The sequence below is a fragment of the Daktulosphaira vitifoliae genome, unplaced genomic scaffold, assembly GCF_025091365.1.
Source record: "Daktulosphaira vitifoliae isolate Bord-2020 unplaced genomic scaffold, ASM2509136v1 Scaffold_2, whole genome shotgun sequence".
Classification (NCBI taxonomy): Eukaryota; Metazoa; Arthropoda; class Insecta; order Hemiptera; family Phylloxeridae; genus Daktulosphaira; species Daktulosphaira vitifoliae.
This window is the reverse complement of record NW_026099573.1, coordinates 40,845,036-40,867,832: the sequence shown is the minus strand read 5'-3', so window position 1 is coordinate 40,867,832 and position 22,797 is coordinate 40,845,036. Positions and strand designations below refer to the sequence as shown.

The 22,797-nt window shown below is 29.4% G+C and overlaps 2 protein-coding genes and 1 long non-coding RNA gene across 4 annotated transcripts in view; 1 reads left to right on the top strand and 2 right to left on the bottom strand.

The window, feature by feature from the left end:
* Window positions 1-2,907: 2,907 nt before the first annotated feature.
* On the bottom strand, window positions 2,908-4,560 carry LOC126899472 (tigger transposable element-derived protein 2-like). The gene is made up of 2 exons (XM_050674433.1): window positions 3,972-4,560; window positions 2,908-3,888 (listed from the first exon to the last, which is right to left on the bottom strand). The coding sequence occupies exon 2, from the start codon at window positions 3,453-3,455 to the stop codon at window positions 2,976-2,978; it is 480 nt and encodes a 159-aa protein (XP_050530390.1). The 5' UTR covers window positions 3,456-3,888; window positions 3,972-4,560; the 3' UTR covers window positions 2,908-2,975.
* Window positions 4,561-4,715: 155 nt separating this feature from the next.
* Window positions 4,716-22,797, bottom strand: part of LOC126899466 (uncharacterized) — a 37,778-nt gene continuing 19,696 nt past the window's right edge. Inside the window, exons 6-10 of one of the 2 annotated variants that reach the window (XM_050674425.1) lie at window positions 12,515-12,544; window positions 11,806-11,909; window positions 11,078-11,167; window positions 5,502-6,314; window positions 4,716-5,084 (exon numbers count right to left, since the gene is read on the bottom strand). In XM_050674425.1, the coding sequence (XP_050530382.1) occupies window positions 4,845-5,084; window positions 5,502-6,314; window positions 11,078-11,137 (1,113 nt within the window). In that variant the 5' untranslated portion in view covers window positions 11,138-11,167; window positions 11,806-11,909; window positions 12,515-12,544 and the 3' untranslated portion in view covers window positions 4,716-4,844. Of the gene's footprint in view, window positions 6,315-9,687; window positions 9,861-11,077; window positions 11,168-11,805; window positions 11,910-12,514; window positions 12,545-22,797 lie in introns of those variants that run through there. The other variant, XM_050674424.1, reaches the window with a different exon arrangement.
* Window positions 15,354-16,893, top strand: LOC126899473 (uncharacterized). Its single transcript, XR_007702601.1, has 4 exons — window positions 15,354-15,813; window positions 15,913-16,035; window positions 16,098-16,387; window positions 16,486-16,893. It is a non-coding gene; the product is annotated as an uncharacterized LOC126899473 (long non-coding RNA).

The window sequence follows — 22,797 nt, the reverse complement described above, 5'->3', positions numbered from 1 at the left end:
GGGGGATTCAAAACATAAAAATGCATATAGAAAGTAGAACTTTTTCAACTTAAATTTTGAAAGTGTTCCGGAAGGTCTGACACTTTTATATATATCTTAAATTAAAGCTAATGTAATATACTTTATTATGGTAAAAAAAAATTTCGGACTTTATCTTCATGGTGAAAATGGCTACGGAATGCTATTTTTGTGTGAAAATTTTCGATTTTGTATTTTCCATTTTTAACTTTATTATGCTATAACTTTTTGAAAAATGTATGGATCATTACAATTTTTTTATGAGAAATAATATTTTTTAATAATCCCTCTTTCATTTGATATACTTTATCTGAATCAGGATATTAATAACGAACTAGCAGATCATGTTGCTTTTGGAATAATCCACCTATTTTTTAAAATTAAACACTATCTAAAGATTTGCATCGAAGCGTTTTTTATGATAGTGATTTTAATCACTGTCAGATATCATTATACTTGATCCAAATATGTCACGTCACCACTGTGCCTCGACCCCCCTGTGCTGGGTTTTTTTTTTTTGTGTGTGTACGTAAAAGCATTTTTAAAATCTAAACATTTACTATCTTTGCAACTAAATAATTATTACACAACTTTTATACTAGTTATATTCGTATCATCGGAAAGTGAATTTCCTTAATAATTATTATAAATACAGTTAACATACTATGTTAAACATTTTATCAATTGATTTAATCTCAACATCAACCGTCACATATTTTAGCGATGGTCTCCGTTAGACCGTCTCTAAAATTTTTGGGGTCAATTTTAATCAATATTAAAGTAATGATTTTGACTATTAAATATGAGATTCATAATTAACAGGTGTATTTATTGTATATGTAGATTATACATTATTTTGGAATTATGAATTATTAAATACGTTTTATTAAATTATGTAATTTATGGCAATATTATCGCCGGTTTCTTTTTTAAACACCAAAAATTTACAATTTAATTTTAGTCTCATTGTACATTTTAAGTAGTTTACTTATGTTTTAAACAGGTTTAAAAAACATGTTTTTTAACAACCCTAATTATTTTATTAAATTTTAAACTTTAAAAATTATAATACTACAAATAAATAATAAATTAATACATAGACACCAACCGACGATCGTATATTGAATACTTTAATGAAGCCAAGCACTGGTTTTTCTATCGCTACAGAAAATGTATGCTCAATATTTCCGATAGGCCACAATAAGTTATTTATAGTAAGCTATGCGTTCATAGTCAATAAATATATACAGAGTTTTTTAGCTAATTCATTTTTTTTTTGACATTGATATTCGCAGCTACACAGCATTTATTATAAATGGTAGTAAGGCACATTGTTGTAAGTTTATAAATACACTAACTGGCAATACAGAAAGTATATCTGTTGATAGTCATAATTGACAATAAACACTTCGTGACTGTGACAGCAATGTCATAAAAGACTAATTAGCTACCAGTATTTACTATCCCTTGTGTATTAAACATGTATATAAACTCAAAAATTGAAAACTTTTTATGTTTATACCTAATAAACGAATAAAGTTATAATAAAAATTCAAATATTTTATTAAATTCAATATATATATATATATATATATATATATAATTTTGTTTTGCAAGTCGCGGTCGTCGTTTATTGGATATCATAATAAACATTGTTTTTGACGATTTTAGAATTTGAGTTTTATTGGGCGACATTGGTGTGTCCAATATATCATGTTTATTGGCGTATTATAATAGAATAAAACACCTATAGCTATGTAGAGTGTATGTACCTTTAGCTATAAATTCTATAGCTATGTAGAGTGTTCAGTAAGTAAGGAAATTGATTTATATTGTTTTCATTGTTTAAAACAATATAACTGCTTCCTTAATTATTGAACACTTTGTAGAATCACTATCATTATAATAACATAAAAATAATATGTATTATTATTATTGTTTGTGTAATGTACAACGTGTTCAGTAAGTAAGGAAATAGGTAAATTGTTATAAACAATAAGAACAATAGAAGTCTTTTTCCTTACTTACTGAATGCTCTATGTATTACGATACGCGGCAACTCTTAAATATAGGTTTCTCTAACCTTTAACATTTACATGTATAAATCAAAGTTATTAAATATTGCGTGAACCTATCATTATTATCTGTAATTTATACTAACAGAAAATATTTGAAACGTACAGTTCTAAATATTTAAACTTAAGCATTATTTAAATTTTTATCAAAGATAATTTTTTTAATCTTCTTTGAATATGAACTTTAAAAGGATAATTAAACCTCGTATAAACATTAAATAACAAATATTTAACTATTAATAGAAATTAAATACAGTGAATAGGTAATCCGACAAATGTTTTGCAGGTCAGTGTCGAACTATCGAATTTGTCGGATTATAGAAGTAGAAATGAATAGAAGTAGATTAATGAAGTAGAAATCATGCTTCATTATGTACTAGTTAATTATGTATTAACTTAAGTAAATTAAACAACACAATAGAAAGCTTATGTTTTATTATAAAATTAACGTCATTAATGCTAGAGAACTTACAAAAAATAAAAACTTTACATTAAGGAATACAATTACTATGTAATTGTGTTTAAATAAATGTACATATTAAAATAGTCAAAATTATGAATGAAAATCATGATATGAATTTATTAAGCATGAAAATATTTATCAATTTTTTTTTGCTTAACATTATTGAAACGTGAGACCAACACTCTGTCCCTCAGTCTTCTTAAAAGTAAAAGTTCGTTGTAGGATGCACCATTCTCCTCAGCCCATTACAAACCCAGTTCAAAGGCGTTAGCTGCATCTTGTGCTATCACTTGCGGAGTAGTTGCAATTACGTCGTCGTCATCTCCCTGATTTATGGTTGTATTACTAGATATCTCTTTTGTAATCTCATCGTCAGACATTTCATAAAAAATATTTTCCTCCTTATTCATTCCATGATATTAGATTTCCAAATCTTGCGAACTTATCTGTGTTTCAGCAGCAACTTGCTCTATTACTTCCGAAGTTACACTGATTTGTGGATCGTTGCTAGGACTGGTGACTATATCCGAACATAACTTTTTCCAAGATGATGTAATAGTTGACGAAGATAATGTATTCCATGATTGACAAAAAGCAAAAACCAAGTCTTTCATATTGAATTCTTTTAAAAATTTTTCTATTGGCTGATCTTTTGATATAGCTTTTAGAAGTAGATTTTTCTTATAATCTTGCTTGACAAACTGAATGATATGCTGATCCATTGGTTGAATCAGTGCAGTGCAATTTGGTAAAAGAAACGTCGTAGTGATGCATTTATCCTCAGTTGACAGTTCTTCTTCAGATGGATGACCGGGAGCGTTATCAATAAGCGATAACGCTTTTTGAGAAAAATTATGATTTTTCAACCATTTTGAACAAAAACTTCTAGTACAAAGCATTCATCAAACCATTTCTTGAAAAGGTCTTTTGTCATACACGCACTTTTTTGACCATAATAGTATACAGGCAAATCAATGTTTTTGAATGCACGTGGTTTAATAGATTTTCCAACGACCGCTATTTTTAGCGCGTGTGTACCTGCAGAATTTGCACATGGTAGTATGGTTACACGCTCTTTACTTAATTTTCGCCCAGATACGGATTTTTCGTTTTAAAAAACGAAAATTTTGTTTGGTATCACACGCCAAAAAAGTCCTGATTCGTCTGCATTGTACACTTGTGATGGGTTAAGATTTAAATCTTTCACCTTTTACAAAAATTTAAATTTAAATGGCTTTATGCAGGTAGTATCATTAGAAAGTTTCTCTTCTGTTATAGTCATTAAACGTATGCCATGACGACTTTTGAAACGTTCTAACCATCCCTTGCTAGCTACAAAATCATCTTTTTTTATAATTTCCTTATAAAAAAACTTAGCTTTCATGGCCAACATGGGTCCCGAAATTGGAGCATACCTATTTCTTTCCTGAAGAAACCACATTTATAAAGCTTCTTCCACTTCTGGATGTTCAGCTTACTTGAGTGTCTGGCTCTTGCCTGGCCCAAAGTCAGTAGTTGATACGAAGTTTTTAATCTTCTCATGATTTTTTTTAATATCATAAATTGTAGATTGGCCTACGCCATATTCACTTGCTAAACTATTAAAAGATTCATTACGATTTTAATGGTCTAAAATATCACATTTTCCTTTAATTGTCAGTGTTTTGTGCTTTCGCTTTTGGGCTTGTGACAACATAATTTACTAGGTACGTATACGAAAAAAAAAATAATGAATAAACAGTAAAAAAAGAATCTATACTTTGAGCACAATAGTGGTGGCACAATTGTAACCTATTCAATCATGCATTATCTACAATAGCGAAGATTTAAAAAAAAATACCCAATAATAATAGACATGTCGGATTACAAGGGGGTCCACTTTACTGGTTAAATGTTTAATAAAGTGGAAATTACAAATTGCTATGTGGGGCAAATTTCTTCGATGACAAATGAACGACTGAAAAATAATTTTTTTGAAATTTTAATAATTATATTTTATATTAGATTTTCGATGTCACCTAAAATGTGAAAAATGAAAATACATGATTATTAAACAAAAATTTTAAATTAAATTAATAAACATTAAAAACATGGATAACACATTTATAATTGATGAAAATTTATTTTTTTACGTTTAACTTTCGATATATATATATATATATAAATTTGAAACACACTTTTTGGATTTTTAAATATAAATAATTAATAAATTCATAATATAAAATTATATCGTGCATTTTGTAAAATGTATTTAAAAATTATATTAAAATATATCATTGTAACCATAATTATGGTCTATACTCACAAATACAAGGGAAGAATTCTTGTTTACATTCAAATAATAAGTCTTGGTATAAAAATCTAATAAAAAACAAACTATTGTCGATAGGATTTAATAATGTCTTAACTCCTGTAATATAACTTTCAAAATCTCTAATGTTCATTTCAATAGCAACTTTGTCAATTTCATCATGTATTTCATCACAACTTCGTTCATGTGCAGTAAATGTCAACGGTACCTTTAATTCCTGTAAACAACGTCTGTGTAAAATCTTAACTTGATAATATAATGTTTGATATTGTGACTGTTTTGGTGATTTGGCCTCGAAAATTATCAATATTTGATTTAATAAAGTGTCCTTGAAACCTAATAGTTCATTAACAGTTTTTAGTGGTTCCACAATAAGATGCCACAAGTTTCTATATTGATTAATTGACATTTGTGTTGGCGAACAATCGCAACATACTACCGATGTCTTAGTACTACAACTATCAAGAAAATGGATCATATGAAATAAAATATATTGTAAAATATGTGTAAACACAATTTGTTGAAACTTTAAATGATAGTTTAGTTTCCAAAGAAAAGGTTCGATAGACCATTCACGATTTAGATAAATCATGTCAATATCTCTTTTACATTTTTCTATGCTATTTTTACTTACTTGCCAATCAAATTGTCTAACAGACATTTGTCCAAAAATTATTTTATACTGATCTTGTAAAAAGTACAACGTTATATTTTCCATACTAAACATTTTTTCATAAATATAGCCCCGGTTCATTTCTTCATTATTATACAACTGTTCGATGATGTCAAAAACTTTATAAAAACTGTAAAATTCATCTTCAGTTCGTAGTCTTGGATTTTTTGGAATAAAATTACTATCTTCACACTTCTTATAAGCATCTTCGATGTTTTTAAAACAAAATTCTCTGTTTATAAATTTTTTTTCCATTATCATTTTATTTGTCTCTGTATCTGCTATATTTAACAATTTGTCATATAAATAAGTAAGCCATCTTTTGGCTCTAATACGGCCATAATATAATACAGACAGCATACGAGATAAATACATTTTATATTTTTCAAAAATTTCTAGTTTATCTGGATTTGGCTTTTCATTAATTAACAATGAATTTTTTATATTCCAGATAATAGCATTTAAAATTAAAGTATTAATACAATGCAGTGAATTTTTTTTGTTTTCATACTTCTCTCTCACGTTTAATTTTTTTTCTATGATCAGCTGTTCAGCTTTTGTAATATTACTAAAAAGGTTTATTTTTTCAATAATACTGCGTGGAGGCTTAGTAGTTTTATTCATTAAAATGTCAACCTCTTCTTCATCAAAAGGACTTAGAGCTTTTTCTGGAAATATAATTGGACTTACTATAGATTCAATTTGATTAAGCATTAAAATGAAATCTGGAGAGATATCATCATTTTCTATTTCTTCAATGACAAATGAAAATGGCTGTAAAATGATTTTTTTGAAATTTTAATAATAATATCTATAGTGGTTATTGAAAAAATGTAATATTTATGTAAAATCAATGGAAAAGTAAGTTTTAACATAGATTTACAAATCATTTTTTAGTTAATATTTCTTTCAATTACTTATCTTTTTCTGAAATTATTGTGGTAATAACTCCTAATGTTTCATTAATAAAGAATGACAGTAAGATCTACAATATATTGATTAAGTATTAGAAATAGATTATTCCATCTACAATAATATTCCTAAACCTTAACAATAATGAAAACAATAAAAATAAGTACGATATTCATGTTAAAGGTAAGAATCTTAGTAATTCAACTGTACCTATTTAACCTAATATATTATCTAATCCAAAAATTTGACTATACTTCCTTATAAACTCAAAAATTATGAACTGGTTCATATACTATTCAATTATATTACGATACTGTTAAACTATAATTGTATTAATTGTTATTCTATTGTTTATTAATTGTGTATGTCTATAACTAGATATTATAAATAATTAAATTTCATTATGTCATTTTAATTAATTATATTTTTGTGTCAAATTAATTGCTGGAATGAAATTTTGTATATCATTGATATACATTGTTCATAACAGCACATGTTATCTTCTCCTCAGTCGGTATTGATAACGTGTACCGGTTGAAAGTATATACTGCGGCCTTTGACAATACCGAGCCAAACATTTTTCACGGTCAAGCAGTCTGTCGGCTGACTAGATATGGTTGACATATGCTAATGTTTTGTTGTGCTATATTGTATCGTGATACCGTTACGTAATCGACGTACGCGTGTTTTTTTGTGTTACAATATTGTTGTTCTCCGGCCTATTGCGTAGAGCCGTGAAAAACTGAGCTATAAGTTGTGANCTGAGCTAAAAGTTGTGATCTTATTGAAGTTCAAATTATTAACGAAAACTTTAACACCGGTTGTAGTCCGTGATTGTTAGACAGTTATATTAAAAGGTTGGAAGCTATCATAGTGAAGTTAGTCAAATCTGTAGAAAGAACGAGTTAAATCCTATTATAATATTGTATGTAAATTTATTTATAGTTTAGTCTATTCATTGTATCTACATTTGTATTAGGGGACGCCCAGTATATTTATTAATTATAAACTGAACAAGATAACCATATTATTTTATAATATATACAAATAATAACTGTAAGCACATCAATCTCTTTTATTTTATATTTGGGTATACATTTGTTTAAGTCATTTGTTTCTTTGTGTTGAGTATTACCAGTCATACGGGCCAACCGTTATCGTAGGAGCCCGTTGGCTAAACATACATCTTACCCAACCTTAAATTAGATTAGATAATCCACACTTTTTATTATACTATATTATATATTTTTATTAATATATATATAATCATTCTGATCATTAGTATTTAGTAAACTTATAAAACAATTCGCTGTTGACATCCCAAACCCAAACAGTTAAAACGCTTATGGAATGTTCTGTTGTTAAAATAAGTGTTCTCAGACGATGACAAAACCGTATCTAATATAGATCTCATAACCTCTCTAGAGAGAAATAGGAGGAAGCGTTTTGTCTTTTATTTTCTAACAACTGATAAAGCCGGAAAATCAGACGAGACCGAGGTAGCAATAATGCTGACTCTTATAGAAGAAGACTGTTTGTGTACAATAAATTTAAAATAATTGAATTTTATAAAGTTAATGTGTTTAGTTTTGATAAAGCCATTAAAGCATTTGATAAGTATTGTTGTTGAAAAAGTAATATTGTTTATAAAACACACGTATTCTTCAAATATAAACGCAAAGTAGGACAATCCATAGAAAATTATGCTACAGACTTAAACGTAGCAATCTATGAATATGAAAAGCTAGAATACTTAATCATTAGGAACCAATATGTTCTTAACATCAATGATCCACATTACAAAAGAGTTTTATAGGAATAAAACACTTCTTCTTAGAAAATCAATAGCAATAATCAAACAGAGGACAATTTCTAAGGAACAAGTGAGAATTACTAATGAAGTTGCACCATCACTAAATACGCATTAGATTTTAAACATTGTATAAAAGAAAAAATATGAATTTGTAAACAAAGGAAAGGAAATTCATAACATATACTTATGTAAGAGGCGCAACGCCACACGTGAATTTAGAAAGTGTACATCATTTGGTAAATAATGCAAGAATCATAGAAACCCTATTTTGAAGTCAGTTTTTTCAAAACTAATTCAAATAGAGAAATGGCTTATATCAAAAATTATAGAGCAATGGGACAGTCAATCAATTATTTGGAGTCGATGAAATCAACTTTCACAATTAATGACTGGAAAAATTAAGGTAGAAAATTTAAATGTTATTTGTAAGTTAAATACGAGGTTTTAGATTAACTTATTACCAGAAAAAAATTATGAAAGCTTAAATTATTAAAAATCTCATAAAAATATTAATATTAGGTTAAAACTATATTAGGGACACGTTATAACTATAAACTTTAATATCCATAAGCATAGTAGAGTTACAATGTGTAATAAAAACACACCTAAACAAATAACCTTCTCAATAGTTAATAATAGCACGACACCTATTCTAGACTTAACATTATGCAAAGATTTAAATATAATTAATAAATTAGAAAATAGAGTAAATATAGTTAACAAGAAACACCGATGATGACGAAAAACAAAAAATAAATTAATTTTATCCAATAGGGTAAAATTAAATAGAATGGAGTTATTTTTTTATAAACAGAAACTATGAAATAATACAAGTAATAGAGAAAGTACGCATAAAAATAAACAAATCTTAAAAAACAACATCATATCCGAAGTAAGGGAACTTTAATAGTGATGGAGTATTCTTGTAATAATTAGGAAACCTGACAAAATAATTGTCTTTTAATCAACTCATCAAACTTTTAGTATATTTGATATTAAAAAGGGATTCAGACATGTTAAAATGGACTCGTTTTGTAAATCTTTACACATTTACCAACCCATTTCAGTTTTATAAATCTGAACGGCTCCCATTTACCATTGTAATTATACCAGAAATATTTTTAAAATTAATCCAAAAATATTTTTGAGATTTATGTTGAAACGACATATTTTTAATAAATAAGGGTTTCTTCCGAATGCTAAACATGTTATCTAAGAGATTTTATTTATAAAATCTCTTTAATGATAATATTCCTCGGAGAACTATTAAAGAAATATATCAGCTGAGTATAAACTTGAAGACAATTAAAAGCCTTATATAATTTAAAGATTCTAAAAACCACTCTCCTACCCTATCTCTTTTTGACCCAAAATAACCTATAATGTGATTTATCTAAAGATAATTTAAAAATAAATTACTACCTTTTACAAGAGAACAAACCAGTGGTATTCGTGTAAAGGGCATGTTAGAAAAATTTCGTTAGTTTCATTTTCACCCGTAGTAAACTCAATTTTCATATATAGCAGTAAGATAACAGCACTAACAGAACACAAAACATTGGTTGAATTATGAACAAATCAATAAAAAAAATTTCCTCTAACCATTCACAAAAAATGAGATTGAAATCCATTAATTATGATACTTATTCAAATATTTGTGAAGGAGATACACGCAGATCTACTATCTAAAAAAATTGTCATCGAACCTTTTTGCCTAAAATTAAAATTTGAAGGTATTTTCAACTCCATTAATTGTTATAATAACACAAAAAATTTATGCAAAATTCAGAAAGAAATAATGTTATGTCCTGTATTTAATAAAATTTTAAATTACTATGGTAAAAAAAAACAGTAGCACAGTAAGGTCGAGGTACTGTTGGGACGTGGCATAGTTTAGACAAGTGTAAATAATATCTGACATTGTTTAAAATCATTATTATAAGAACGCTTCGATGCAAATCTATAAATAGTGTTTAATTTTAAGAAATTTGTGGCTTATTCCAAATCAACATCAACTCTTATATTCTTATAGAAATTTTTTGATTTTTGAGTATAATATATGAATAAATAATTATTATTATAGTAATTAAATTTAGTATGAAATTGTTACAATAATTTAATACTGTAAAAAAAGGATATTATAAAAAATTATTAAGTGATTAAGTAATATTTAGTTACTTTTATAGCAAAAGTCTATAAAAATTAAAGAGCTTGATGTACATATGTATAATAATATTAATATTATTAGAAAATCGTATTTTTTATATTGATGTATTGGCGAAAACTTATAAAATAACTATCAAGAGCAAATTTATGAGAAAAACTCAACATTTTGTCAAAATCACTATTTTTGATAATTAGTATCGAAATAAATCATTTCAATAAAAATCATAGTAATCATTTTATACAACTCTAGGCTTTTAAATAGATGCTACAATAGAAATGTTCAAAACTTAATTATTTAATAATAACGAAAGTAATAGTAATAGAATAAAAATATATTTAAAACTAGGAGTGGTCTGACTAGGTCATAGCGTGACCTAATAGTTAGGACCTTCAACTAGATAAGTTTTGTGATTTTTTAACATGTTAATGAGAAAATTCGGTTCAGTAAAAGCTGATCAATTTGAAGAATAACTGACACGAAAAATAAACCCAGAAGAATATAACTAATAAATTCATAGTTACGCATCGAGGTTAAACAAAATATATTACAAAACAATTTCTCAGACTCGTTTAGATTTAAAGCATAGTTTGTTAAATATATTATATTAAACTGTATTTAGTTAAAAGGAATATTAAACAAATTTACCTCAGAAAAGGCTGGAAGATATAAAATCAATGTGACAAACAATAGTTTCTCGTAAGCCATAATAAATTATCTTTTTAAATTATTGTTATACTAAAATAAAAAAATTGTAATATTAGAAACTGAATTGTATTAACTGTTTTATATATTTGACTGAAGTCTAAATATAATCTTAGCATAATTTTTGAGGCTTATATTAGTTGAATTATTTTCATTTATAAACATATCACTTTTTAAAGTATATTAAATTTAATGCTTATGACAATTCAACTTATAAAGTTCATCGTAATAATACATATATATCTTACATATACAGGTTAATTGATTTATCGTTGACCACTAGATATATTCTAAAATAATTATAATTTTGAGAATTAAAAACAAAATATTTTTCATTCGTCATAAATTATTTAAATCATTTTTTGTTGAAATGTAACTTTCACAAAATTGTCCATACTATAAATTCATTAAAATACTTATACATTTTTATGTAATAAAAAAGTCGTAGAGATTATGAGTTACAACTTTTTTCGAATTTCATATCAATAGATAAAACTTTAAAGATTTGTGTATATCACTTAACTAAATTATTTTGAAAACTTGACTTACACTAACTTTCCTTTAACCCCCACTATTAATATTGGCATTTATTAGAATATGTTATTTGTATATTTTTTATTTATACATATTTTTAATTTATAATAGTGAATTATTTATAGACACATACTTACAAGTTTATTTGTCGGAGCTCAGTCTCAGTACTGTCCTATTGTACGTTCTTGTACTCATGTAGTGTTGATAAATAGGCAATTGTGTATTTGTCAGTCTGTTATTACTAAAATAATGTCATAAGTATCTCCTTAGTGATTTTATAAGTTAGACTTAACTAATTACAAGTATTAGTAATAAAATAATAGTATCGTTTTATAATATAGTTCGTGTGTTATTTCTATTTTCATTATAAAATGTGATTACCATTTGAGCTCCTTAGAGATGGACAAGGGCAAGTGCCCAGAGGCTTAAGATTATACCCCCTTCCCCAGTACATTAACAACTATATTTTTCAAATTGACAGACTTACTACTATCAATTTTAGTAATGGCTAAAGTGCGTATTAATATCTTTGAATTTTTTATGTACAGTACATTAATACTAAGTATATTTCGACCATGGCGATTAGGTAAATTTATTTTGAAACAAAGAAAATTGTCCTTTGTCTCGTTAAAGACAAGTTACCGAATATAAATAGCATATGCTATTTATATTAAGTTTTAGATTAAGTTTTCGCGTGTCATTTCTGCGTTTGGTGTAAAATTAATTGTTTTAAAAAAAGGATCAGCAACTTTTTTAAACCCAGAATATCTTCTATTGATTTAAAAAGTCTACCATTTAGTGTGATCACCTCAATACAGCCATGAATTATTTTGAAATATGACTAACCTTAACTTTGACAGTCACAAATTCATCTTCCTAAAAATTTATAAAAAAATAAATTTTGTGATTTTTATTAACTTAAAAACAATAGATTAAAAGAAACATAAATTCCCAAATTATTATTTTTTTCTGTAAGTGATTTAAAAATTTATTTATTGTAACAAAATGTGGTGTGTGATGCGTTAAAATAATTCCATGAGGCTAAAAGGCAGTGGCGGCTCGTCGGGTAAGGCAAGTGAGGCACAATCTCACCTGCAATTCATCTTTTAATAATTTATTTATTTCGAGCCTCTATCATTATCAAATATCTTTCAAAATATTATAATTTATTTTTATAATTAACTCAATTTGTAATCTTGAACAAAAGATAATAGGACGAAAATAGATAACATAATGTTGAGCCTGACTGGCGCTGCACAAACACAGCGAGATATAACACGGTAGTCAGTGCCGAAACCAAAGGTCTGCGCTCTCCGTTAGTTAATGATTAAAAAATGACAACACGTTACACTACCGATTACGAAGCAAACCGATGAGGTCCGAGAGGCAAACTATTTTTGGATTCAGTTGCTATACTGGATTATTAAGATTGATTGGTGGGGGAGAGTCGTGAATACTTGGTAAAATGAGGCTGATGTAAATTTTCCTCAGCGGTGAACACCATCGTGTGCCAGGTGGTTTCAAATGCGAAACGACATTTTACATATAAATTAATGGAATCGACATTATGTCGTTATTGTTCCTAATCTATGCTTACCCCACAAAAACAACAAACGAATTACGTTTATCATATCAGTTATCAGTCAATGTATAAAAGTATTTAACGATTATAATTTTTCATCTTATNATATAAATTAATGGAATCGACATTATGTCGTTATTGTTCCTAATCTATGCTTACCCCACAAAAACAACAAACGAATTACGTTTGTCATATCAGTTATCAGTCAATGTATAAAAGTATTTAACGATTATAATTTTTCATCTTATAATTTATAAAAATTTTAAAGAATTAACATGTTACCGATTAATACAGCTATTATCTACGTGTACCTATAATCTTAAAAATAGGTATATTCTTTATTCAAATTTACTAAATTAAAAGTTTGCCTCACCACTTCCGAGACCCACGAGCCGCCACTGGTAAAAGGTACATTCTATAAGACTGTAGTGAGACCAGCTATGATGTATGGTTCAGAGTGTTGGGCAGTTGACAAGAAAGTAGAGCCGAGAACGAGTGTAACAGAGATGAGAATCCTTAGATAGATAACTGGAATGACTATAAAAGATAGGATAAGGAACGAGCATATAGGAGGGAGTATAGGTGTAGCGTCATTTGTGGGAGAAAATAGACTTAGATGGTTTCGTCCTGTTATGAGGAGAGAAGAATCGGAAACTGTAAGAACAATTATAGAAATGAATGTTGAAGGAAGAAGAGGTAGAGAAAGACCAAAAAAGAGATGAAGGTATGTAATTGAATGCGATATGAGGACGACTGTTGTGAGAGTAGATGATGTGAATGATCGTGTCAAGTCACTAGTGATAAAAATAACACCCACGTTTCACCTCCAGCTATATCTATAACATGCTAATAACTTCCAAAATACTGGTCTAAAAGTTGTTATCGACTCGTTGATTTTATTAATTAAATCATCTTATTATATTTATGTTTCTTTGAATAAACAACCAACCATATTTCAAATCCTTCCCCACCCTCTTCAGAAATATCTATAAATCGTGGTCGAACGTAAGAAAACTCCTATTGTGTTGTCGTATGTCTGAATCGTGTGTGATTAGTGAAGTATATTAGTGCGATGTTTAATATGAACATAAGTGCAGGTGTAAAAAATGTTAAATTATCGACGCGGTATCCATCTCAACCCGATTTTGTTATGCTGGGAACATCTGTATTCAATTTGAGTTTTGTAGATAGAAAATTCATACACATCGGTTGCACATGGATTAACGATCGTTATTCACCAGTGATAATAATAATAACACAGACTATGTATTTATGGATGGACATCTTTAAATTTACTGATTTTTTACATTTAATCGATGAAATGATATCGTTCATGGATGATTCATGTAAATCAAAAATTTATCTAAACACAAATTTCAACATTGTAAAATCTAAATGTTTCTCGAAAAATTATCTATCGATTTCGGGTAAAGGTATTGAAGAACATGGAATGGGACGTGTGTCATTGACGGAAGAAAATCTAATTGTTCTGAAAGAAATGAAATCATGTCTTCTGGAGGTAGCAAAAGAGAAATTGGAAACTTGTAAATTATTGTGTATGCAGAGTGAAGAAGTTTTTGAAAAAATAAAGGATTTAGTAATAAACAAGTTTATACTATTACTCGAAAATTTAATGTACTCGATCGTCAAAAATACGGATATATCAGTTATGTCAAAAACTTCGGCCGCATTGTACAAAGAAATCGTTACTTTCGATTATAAATGTATTATTAAACGTATTTGGGATCAATTCATAGTGGATTTCAAACATCAAACCAATCAGGATATTATGCAAATGACAAATTAAAATATTAGGTCAATACTTTACTTCGTTTGTTTATTGTATAAAACTAAATTAAATTAAATATTTTTAGAAACAACGATAACGATCCAGATCTTTTGGAAAATCACTTCGAGTATATTTACGATGATGTTGATGATATTCAAAGTTGTAATGGATTTTTCGAATCAACTGTTTAATAATAGAAAACGATAATATTACTAAAATGATTGTAAAAAAGATGAATAATATAACGTATTATAACTTATTTTTAATTGAAAAAATAAATATTTTTACGTCTAATCGCTGTTTGATTATTATTTAAGAACTTATAATAATCATGTTAAAAATGTTGTACTCACATGGGTTAAATACTACATATAAAACATAAGTTTCTAAAATTATGGTTGTTGTTATTGAGGTGGATAGGAACTGTACATGCACCCAAGTATTAAATAAATTTGCGAAAAAACGAAACGTATTAAAAATTCAAAAATATCCGTTAGACTTCATGAAATTCTCTCCAGATGTTTTTTTCTTTTAAACGTCAACAAATTTAAACCAATCACAGTATCATAAGAAAAGCTAAATCATCACTTTGAATTTTACTGTGAGTGTAAAGAGACTGTAGGGTGTTAGTCATTATTTGGAATTGAAACCCACATCATGTCAATACAGGTTCAAAAAAAATTAAACAAGAAAACCTATTCATTGTCGGGTATCGAAGAAGAATATTTTAATAATTTAAGCAGTATAAATATTGAAGAATTCTCACAAGATTTAGTAAGAACTTAAAATATTTCTATTTATATAATTATAATACNAAAAACTTAAAATATTTCTATTTATATAAATATAATAGAATTAATATATTTTTAATAGACTGAAGAATTATTCCCTGATGTTTGGTTCATGGAAGATTATCCCGTTCAAGTCGAAATAGAATCATCCGATAAATATTCCATAATCGATTGTACTCAACATCCACCGTAGGCAATGGATATGGTAATTATTTTATTTAAAACACATAATGTTAAAAACAAAAATTTACGTGAAAGGGTTTTTAGAGACTATTTGGTCATGAATCATATGTTGATTCGTTTGTTGCATCGATAGAGAATAATTATATATTCTCTGGTTGACATCTGGAAAAATTCATGTATGGAGGAGAATTTGATGGAGTTAATTACTCAAGCAACATGGCAGGATAATGCAAATTCTTTGGTGAATTCTCACTTAGATTCACAACCGTCAGAAAATTCAAACATGGAAGATAGTCTGATGGAGTTAATTACTCAACACACATTGGATCATATTGTAAAATCTATGGATGATGATGATAACGAAGAAATAAAACGTAAGTAAAAATCATTTGAGCATTGTAATAACATATATTTAAAAAATTATAATAATAATAACAATAATGTTTTGTAATTATAAAAATTATAAATTTAGGAAACGTTACGTGTGGGAACAATGATTTTTACGATGAAAAAAGAGCATTAGAAGTAGATTTAATAACTCTCAAGGCGATGGAAGAGTATGAAAAAAAATTGAAAAACAAAAATAAAAAAAATTGTTTACAATGATAATTATTTATTTAAAAAATTTAAAAATAATATAATGATTACAATTGTAAATTTTCACAAATTATAATATAACAATTACCATTGTAAATGTGTTGATTTGAAATAACATAGATTAAACTACCTTGTGTACTTCACTAGTCATTGCGTTGTACTCGAAAATTTTATCATGTAATATAAGACAATATGCTGACGTATCGTTTGGTATAGGAATCTTGGTTTCGAATTCAATTCGAACGTCTACAGGAGCATTTTTAATTTTTTCATTCTGTTTCGAGTAATCAATGACAACTAAAGGAGCGGTATCANCGAGCAATCAATGACAACCAAAGGAGCGGTATCTTTGAATTCTTCTTTAGTTAAAATAGGATCACCATTTTCAATATTATAGAAGCTATCTTGAAATGTTGAATACATTTGATATAACGCTGAATATTTATCATTATCAAAATCAATATTTAAACTGTCATATGGATAAGATTCTGAATTTAAAAAAACTTTGAGTGATGATAGAGAACAGTGGTCAAATTGGCTCATATCTGCAGATATATTGTTTTTACGTTTAGTTTGAAACGCTATAATCACATTCTAGGTTTTTCAGTATGTGTAGATGTCTTTACGGCCCACTAATGTTTTGTTANCCCACGAATGTTTTGTTGTTTGTGGTAAAAATGGATATTCAAATAACTCCCAACTTCTAAAAGCGATGTAAAGTGGTTTACGAGAATCTAACGTCTTCAAAAGTTTCAATCTAACACTATCCTCTACGTTTATGTGTGGCGTTCTCCACATTATTTTTGGGATTTTTATTTTACCATTCGCANTAAAAGCGATGTAAAGTGGTTTACGAGAATCTAACGTCTTCAAAAGTTTCAATCTAACACTATCCTCTACGTTTATGTGTGGCATTCTCCACATTATTTTTGGGATTTTTATTTTACCATTCGCACGCTCACATTTTAATGCGTTAACATCNCGCTCACATTTTAATGCGTTAATATCCACGCTGGATCTATGCAATATAAGTTCTTGTCGAGAATTGATTATAATTTTACGATGATCTTCCGCAAACTCAATAATTAATTTGAGAGGTATACAAACTTCAAATTTCGACTTACTGTCACCACTTTCATTCCATCCAGCGTTCTGATATCGGTAAAGGTTTGCCGTTTGAAAAGAGGCATAACCTTTCATACATGTTGTTATACTAGGGTTTCTTACTTTATAAAGTTTAACCGAGTTTAATTCGTAACGAATTTCATCAAACAGAAACATAATGCCGTTGTTAATTAATTTTACAAATGACACACTCTCACCTATTTCCATACTTTTCTCTATTTTGCCTTCGATGTATAGCAACGATTCACTGGGAAGAGTATACAAATCTTGATGTTGTATCGCAATCCGTATTTCATCATTATTCGACCGCGCATTACTAGAAAATGGTTGATACGAATGATACTCAAATTTTGTTATACTTTCTTCGAAGTACGGCTTTTCGTGTATGTTCAGAATGTTTTCCATAATGTTTTGCGAGCGTGTAACCAAGGTTGTTACGGTACCGTGTTTCCCTCAGCCGCATATCACGTTATCAACCTAAATGAAAGTGTATCGGGATCTGAATCATAAGTGCATGGTGGCCTAGTGGTAAGGTCTGTCTATAGGACGCCTTGGGTCGCGGTTTCTAATCCCGTACCGTGCCTCTTTTTTTCACATGATTTCTGGTACACTTTCTATAACCGGCCGTGTTAAGGTTCAAGAGAGTATTCAAGCTTTCTCTTGTTAACACTGGAAGTTTTGAAACACGACTGTTGTCAGNTCTCTTGTTAACACTGGAAGTTTTGAAACATGACTGTTGTCAGTGTCGAGAAAACGTTTTCTTTTAACGTTATATTGTATTCCCATAACGTATATGAACACGAACTGTTACACTTTCACCTCTGAAATCACTAAGTTCACCGTTCTGATTGTTAATTTCAATTTTTACGTTATCTATTTGATTAGTCAATACGGGATAATATATTGGATTATTAGGTGATTCTACAATTTTATAGCCGGGAGACACCAAAGGATAAAACTCGTGAATCGAACACGTCTCGCGTCCGTTCACAAATGCGCCATGTACAATATCACACTCTATTCTTATACATGATAACGGGTTAATGTTAGCCATTTGATCCGACTCGTGCACTATACCACCTTCAAACATTCGTTTATTGAATCCCAATAACTCTCCTATGCTATTATTTGCTGTGAAATCTATTGTTTTATCGCAAAACATTTCCGATTTCAATGTATTCACATTGGATTTAAACTTGAAAATAATATTATGTTTTTTCAATTCGTCCGAGAGATATTTACCTATATCATCTAGTTCGTAAGATCCAATCGGTATTGATAAATCAATAAACGATTCATTAATGGACATTGAATTCCCGAGATTGACTGCATCGGTTAAAACACGAAAATAATTATTTTTTCCACTAACGTTTGGTTTAGATTGCATGCTTGTAAACTCAAAAGTGCTAATTCTGCAGTTCCATCTAGTTCAATGGGTGGAAAAAAAGTGCTGATCATTCTAGACTGGTTATCTTGAAAAGATAACGTTAATGACCGTTGCATCGTTCCAGTAAAAATTTCAAACACAATTGTCCACACACAAACGTATCGAACTCTTGTAGACGAGTGTAATTAAATTTTATACGACAACTTTTTAAATAGTTGCGTAATTCTAAAGGCGGTGGTAAATTACCAAACGAATCAAAATAAAATACAGTTTTTTTTTTTATATAATATGCTACTCAGTGCGTACCTTTACCCGTATCATCATCCAAATTTACTACGGCACATTCAAACTTTCTTGATGTTTTAGGTAACTTATCTCGTGAAAAGACATTACGAAAATGAAACAGTTTGAATAATCTCGCATATTTTATAATATCATCGCTGTTTAGTGGACGATCCACTGGGTAGCATATGTATTAGTTTTTTTGAANAGTGGATGATCACTGGGTAGCATATGAATTAGTTTTTTTGAAATGGTTTCAAATATAAAGCTGATCCTCTTTTTGAAAGCATACCCCCACCGATTTTAACTGAGCTTTTTACATTTTTATTTTTTCTTACAGCATTCACCGCTTTGATTATATTTGCAGCACCACCGGCTAACGATCCGAGAGCAGAAACACCANATTTGCAGCACCACCGGCTAACGATCCGAGAGCAGAAAGACCTGCGAAAATAGGAATCAAGGGTAACGCACCACCAAATTTTGGTATTTTTATAGTGCGAGGAGTAGTAGGTTTTCGAGCCGAGTCTTTGAATGTTTTTTTTGCCGCTGCAAGTGCAATGATACTCGCTTTCTTTGCACTTTTACCCTTCATTTTACGCATCGCTTTTCGACTCGAACTGACAATCGAGTTGAAATTTATTCCCATTCCGAGTTTACGTTTCGCTTTCATTATATTGGTAGTTGCGTATGCCGCTACTTTTTCTCCGAACGTACTGTCTTTTGCCTTAAAACGTTCCCAAGCTCGGTTTTGTAAAATGTAATCGGATTTATGTCGATTTTTAATATCCTTATATATGCTGTATGCTATATCGTGATCACGAGCTGCTGAATCCAACGGATTTTTTCCGGGATCGCCACGAGCCAATCGTTTTTCCAATCGCGTACCGGGTCCTAGGTATTGATACGTTGGCCAATGAACTTCTACAGGGAGATTATTTATAAGAGAATTAACTAAACCGTAACCGCGTTTATTATTGTTTGATCGTCGATGTCGAATCATCGTTTAAAACAGTGAATGTTTTGTATCAATTTTTTATACGTGATGTTTTTCGAAGTAAAAATNTCAATCTTTTATACGTGATGTTTTTCGAAGTACAAACGTGTAAGTTACCTGTTTCCAACATCGATTTGAATAAATCTGAATCGAAACGAATGAAACACGGACCTTTGCTACCCGATAATATACGTTGTATAATTAGCGTACCATCCAATTGTGGTAAAACAAACGTAATGTTTAATTTACTGACGGAAGAAAACGGCTTAAAATTTAAAAACATATACCTCTATACAAAAACTCCGGATTAACGCAAGTATAAAATTTTAGAGAATATTATCAATGACGTAGAAGGGGTAAATATAAACGTTCNATGACGTAGAAGGGGTATATATAAACGTTTACACCGATAACGATCAAGTAATACCACCGGAAACAGCAACTTTTAATTCTATATTTATATTTGACGATGTCGTATGTGAAAAACAAAAAAACATAGAATCATATTTTTGTAGAAGTTGACACAACGGTATCGATATATTTTATTTATCGCAGACGTATTCTCGTATCCCAAAACAACTCATCAGAGACAATACGAATATGATTATTTTATACAAACAAGACGAAACTAATTTAAAATACATATACGATGAACATTGTTCGTCAGATATTAGTTTTATAGAATTTAAAGAAATGTGTGGTAAATGCTGGAACTCTGGAAGATATGAATTTTTGTTGATAGCGAAAGATTTTCCTTTAAACGAGGGGAGATATCGCAAAGGTTTTGATATTTATATAAAAAGAGCTGATTTTTAGACACTTGGTTATTAATAAAAAATGTCGGTGTCGGAAGAGAATATAACAAGTATTATAAAAGCTAAAAAAAGTATTAGAAAAAAATTACTGGAACTTAAACGTGGTGTGGACCAAACTAGAGAGTTTATACGCGAGCATGCGTATCGTTGAAACCTACCGTTGAACCTCTGGAAGAAATTGCACAACAAACAAAAAACTTATTTAAAAATCGTAAATCGAATGATACTGAGGAATACGATGCCGAGGAATACGATGATATTGGTAAAAATTAAACAGTCGTGCTGTCTAAACCGTTACAACAACAACAATCAAACTTTGATGTGGTCTACAGTGTAACCGTTACTGATGACGGAGACTTTAAAATGGGTGATAAAATGGTAATCATCGATGAACATATGGGTAACATAAAGGTTGGTGCTCTAAAACAAGTACCACTGACGAAAGGATTACACGAATTAGTAGTAGTATCTAAATAGCGGGTTCTGGGGATCAAAGGATGCCGCCATGGTAATTAGTGTCATACGTCATCAAAAAGTAATAAATTAAGAGTGTTAATGGGTAATTAAATGGTTAATTAAGGTCAATCGTAATTGTTAAAGTTGTAAATCAAGTGTGTTATTGTTAAAATTGCGATAATAATGTGGGTTGGCGGAGGGTAGGTGGTCAGCTGACTCGGCGTTACGTCGTTGTCGGTGTGACGTATGCAGCAACGCGTGCCCCTCAATCAGGAGCATCACAGGTGTTACGTAATATAATCGCCCTTAAGGTCATCACGTCACATACAATAATGTTAAAGACTCTGCCCCTGCCTACACCCTCCCACCTAGGAGTTGTACGTCAAACGGTCGCGCGTTATATTGTGTCATCGCAACCGCCGCCGCCGTCGCCGCCGCCGTCGTCGTCACCGTCGTCGTCGTCGTCGTCGTCATCATCGACGTCGTCGACGGGGTATAAGCCGTAGTCGTGTAACCGCCCTGATGACGGTGTCGGTCGGAGGTGTGAATTGCAACGTTTGTATCTTTAGCGCAATAAAAATACGATGTACGCATGTCGAGGTGGTGATTAGCTTATTCCTAAGGTGCACGATGTATCGAATATGATAAATCAAAATTAACCGTACAGTATCGCCAATTATTTTCATTTTAGATAAAAATTGTACGTAAAATGTTGATTTTGGGTAATTTGTTAAAAAAAACTGAATATATTTATTATTTAGTTATTTGTTTGTAATCTAAACTTTGGATTATGATGCGGTGGGTGGTCATATAGTATATATGAGATGTAAGTTTTTTTTTTTTTATGAAAAAAAAAATGCATTTTCCAGGTACACTACACGGTAACGGTGAAAAGTATGAATTTTAAACGTCGAATCCGCTATTTTGATATGCGACATGCACATATTTAGATAAAAACTACGTAAGAATGTTTATTTTACCTAATTTGTAAAAAAACAATCATTTGTTCAAAACGGGCATGGTACCAGATGGCTTTATAGATGATTATATATATTTTTATACTATCGTATTTGAGATATATACAGCAGATGGCTTACACTTGATGGCGACGATGCTGTCATTTTT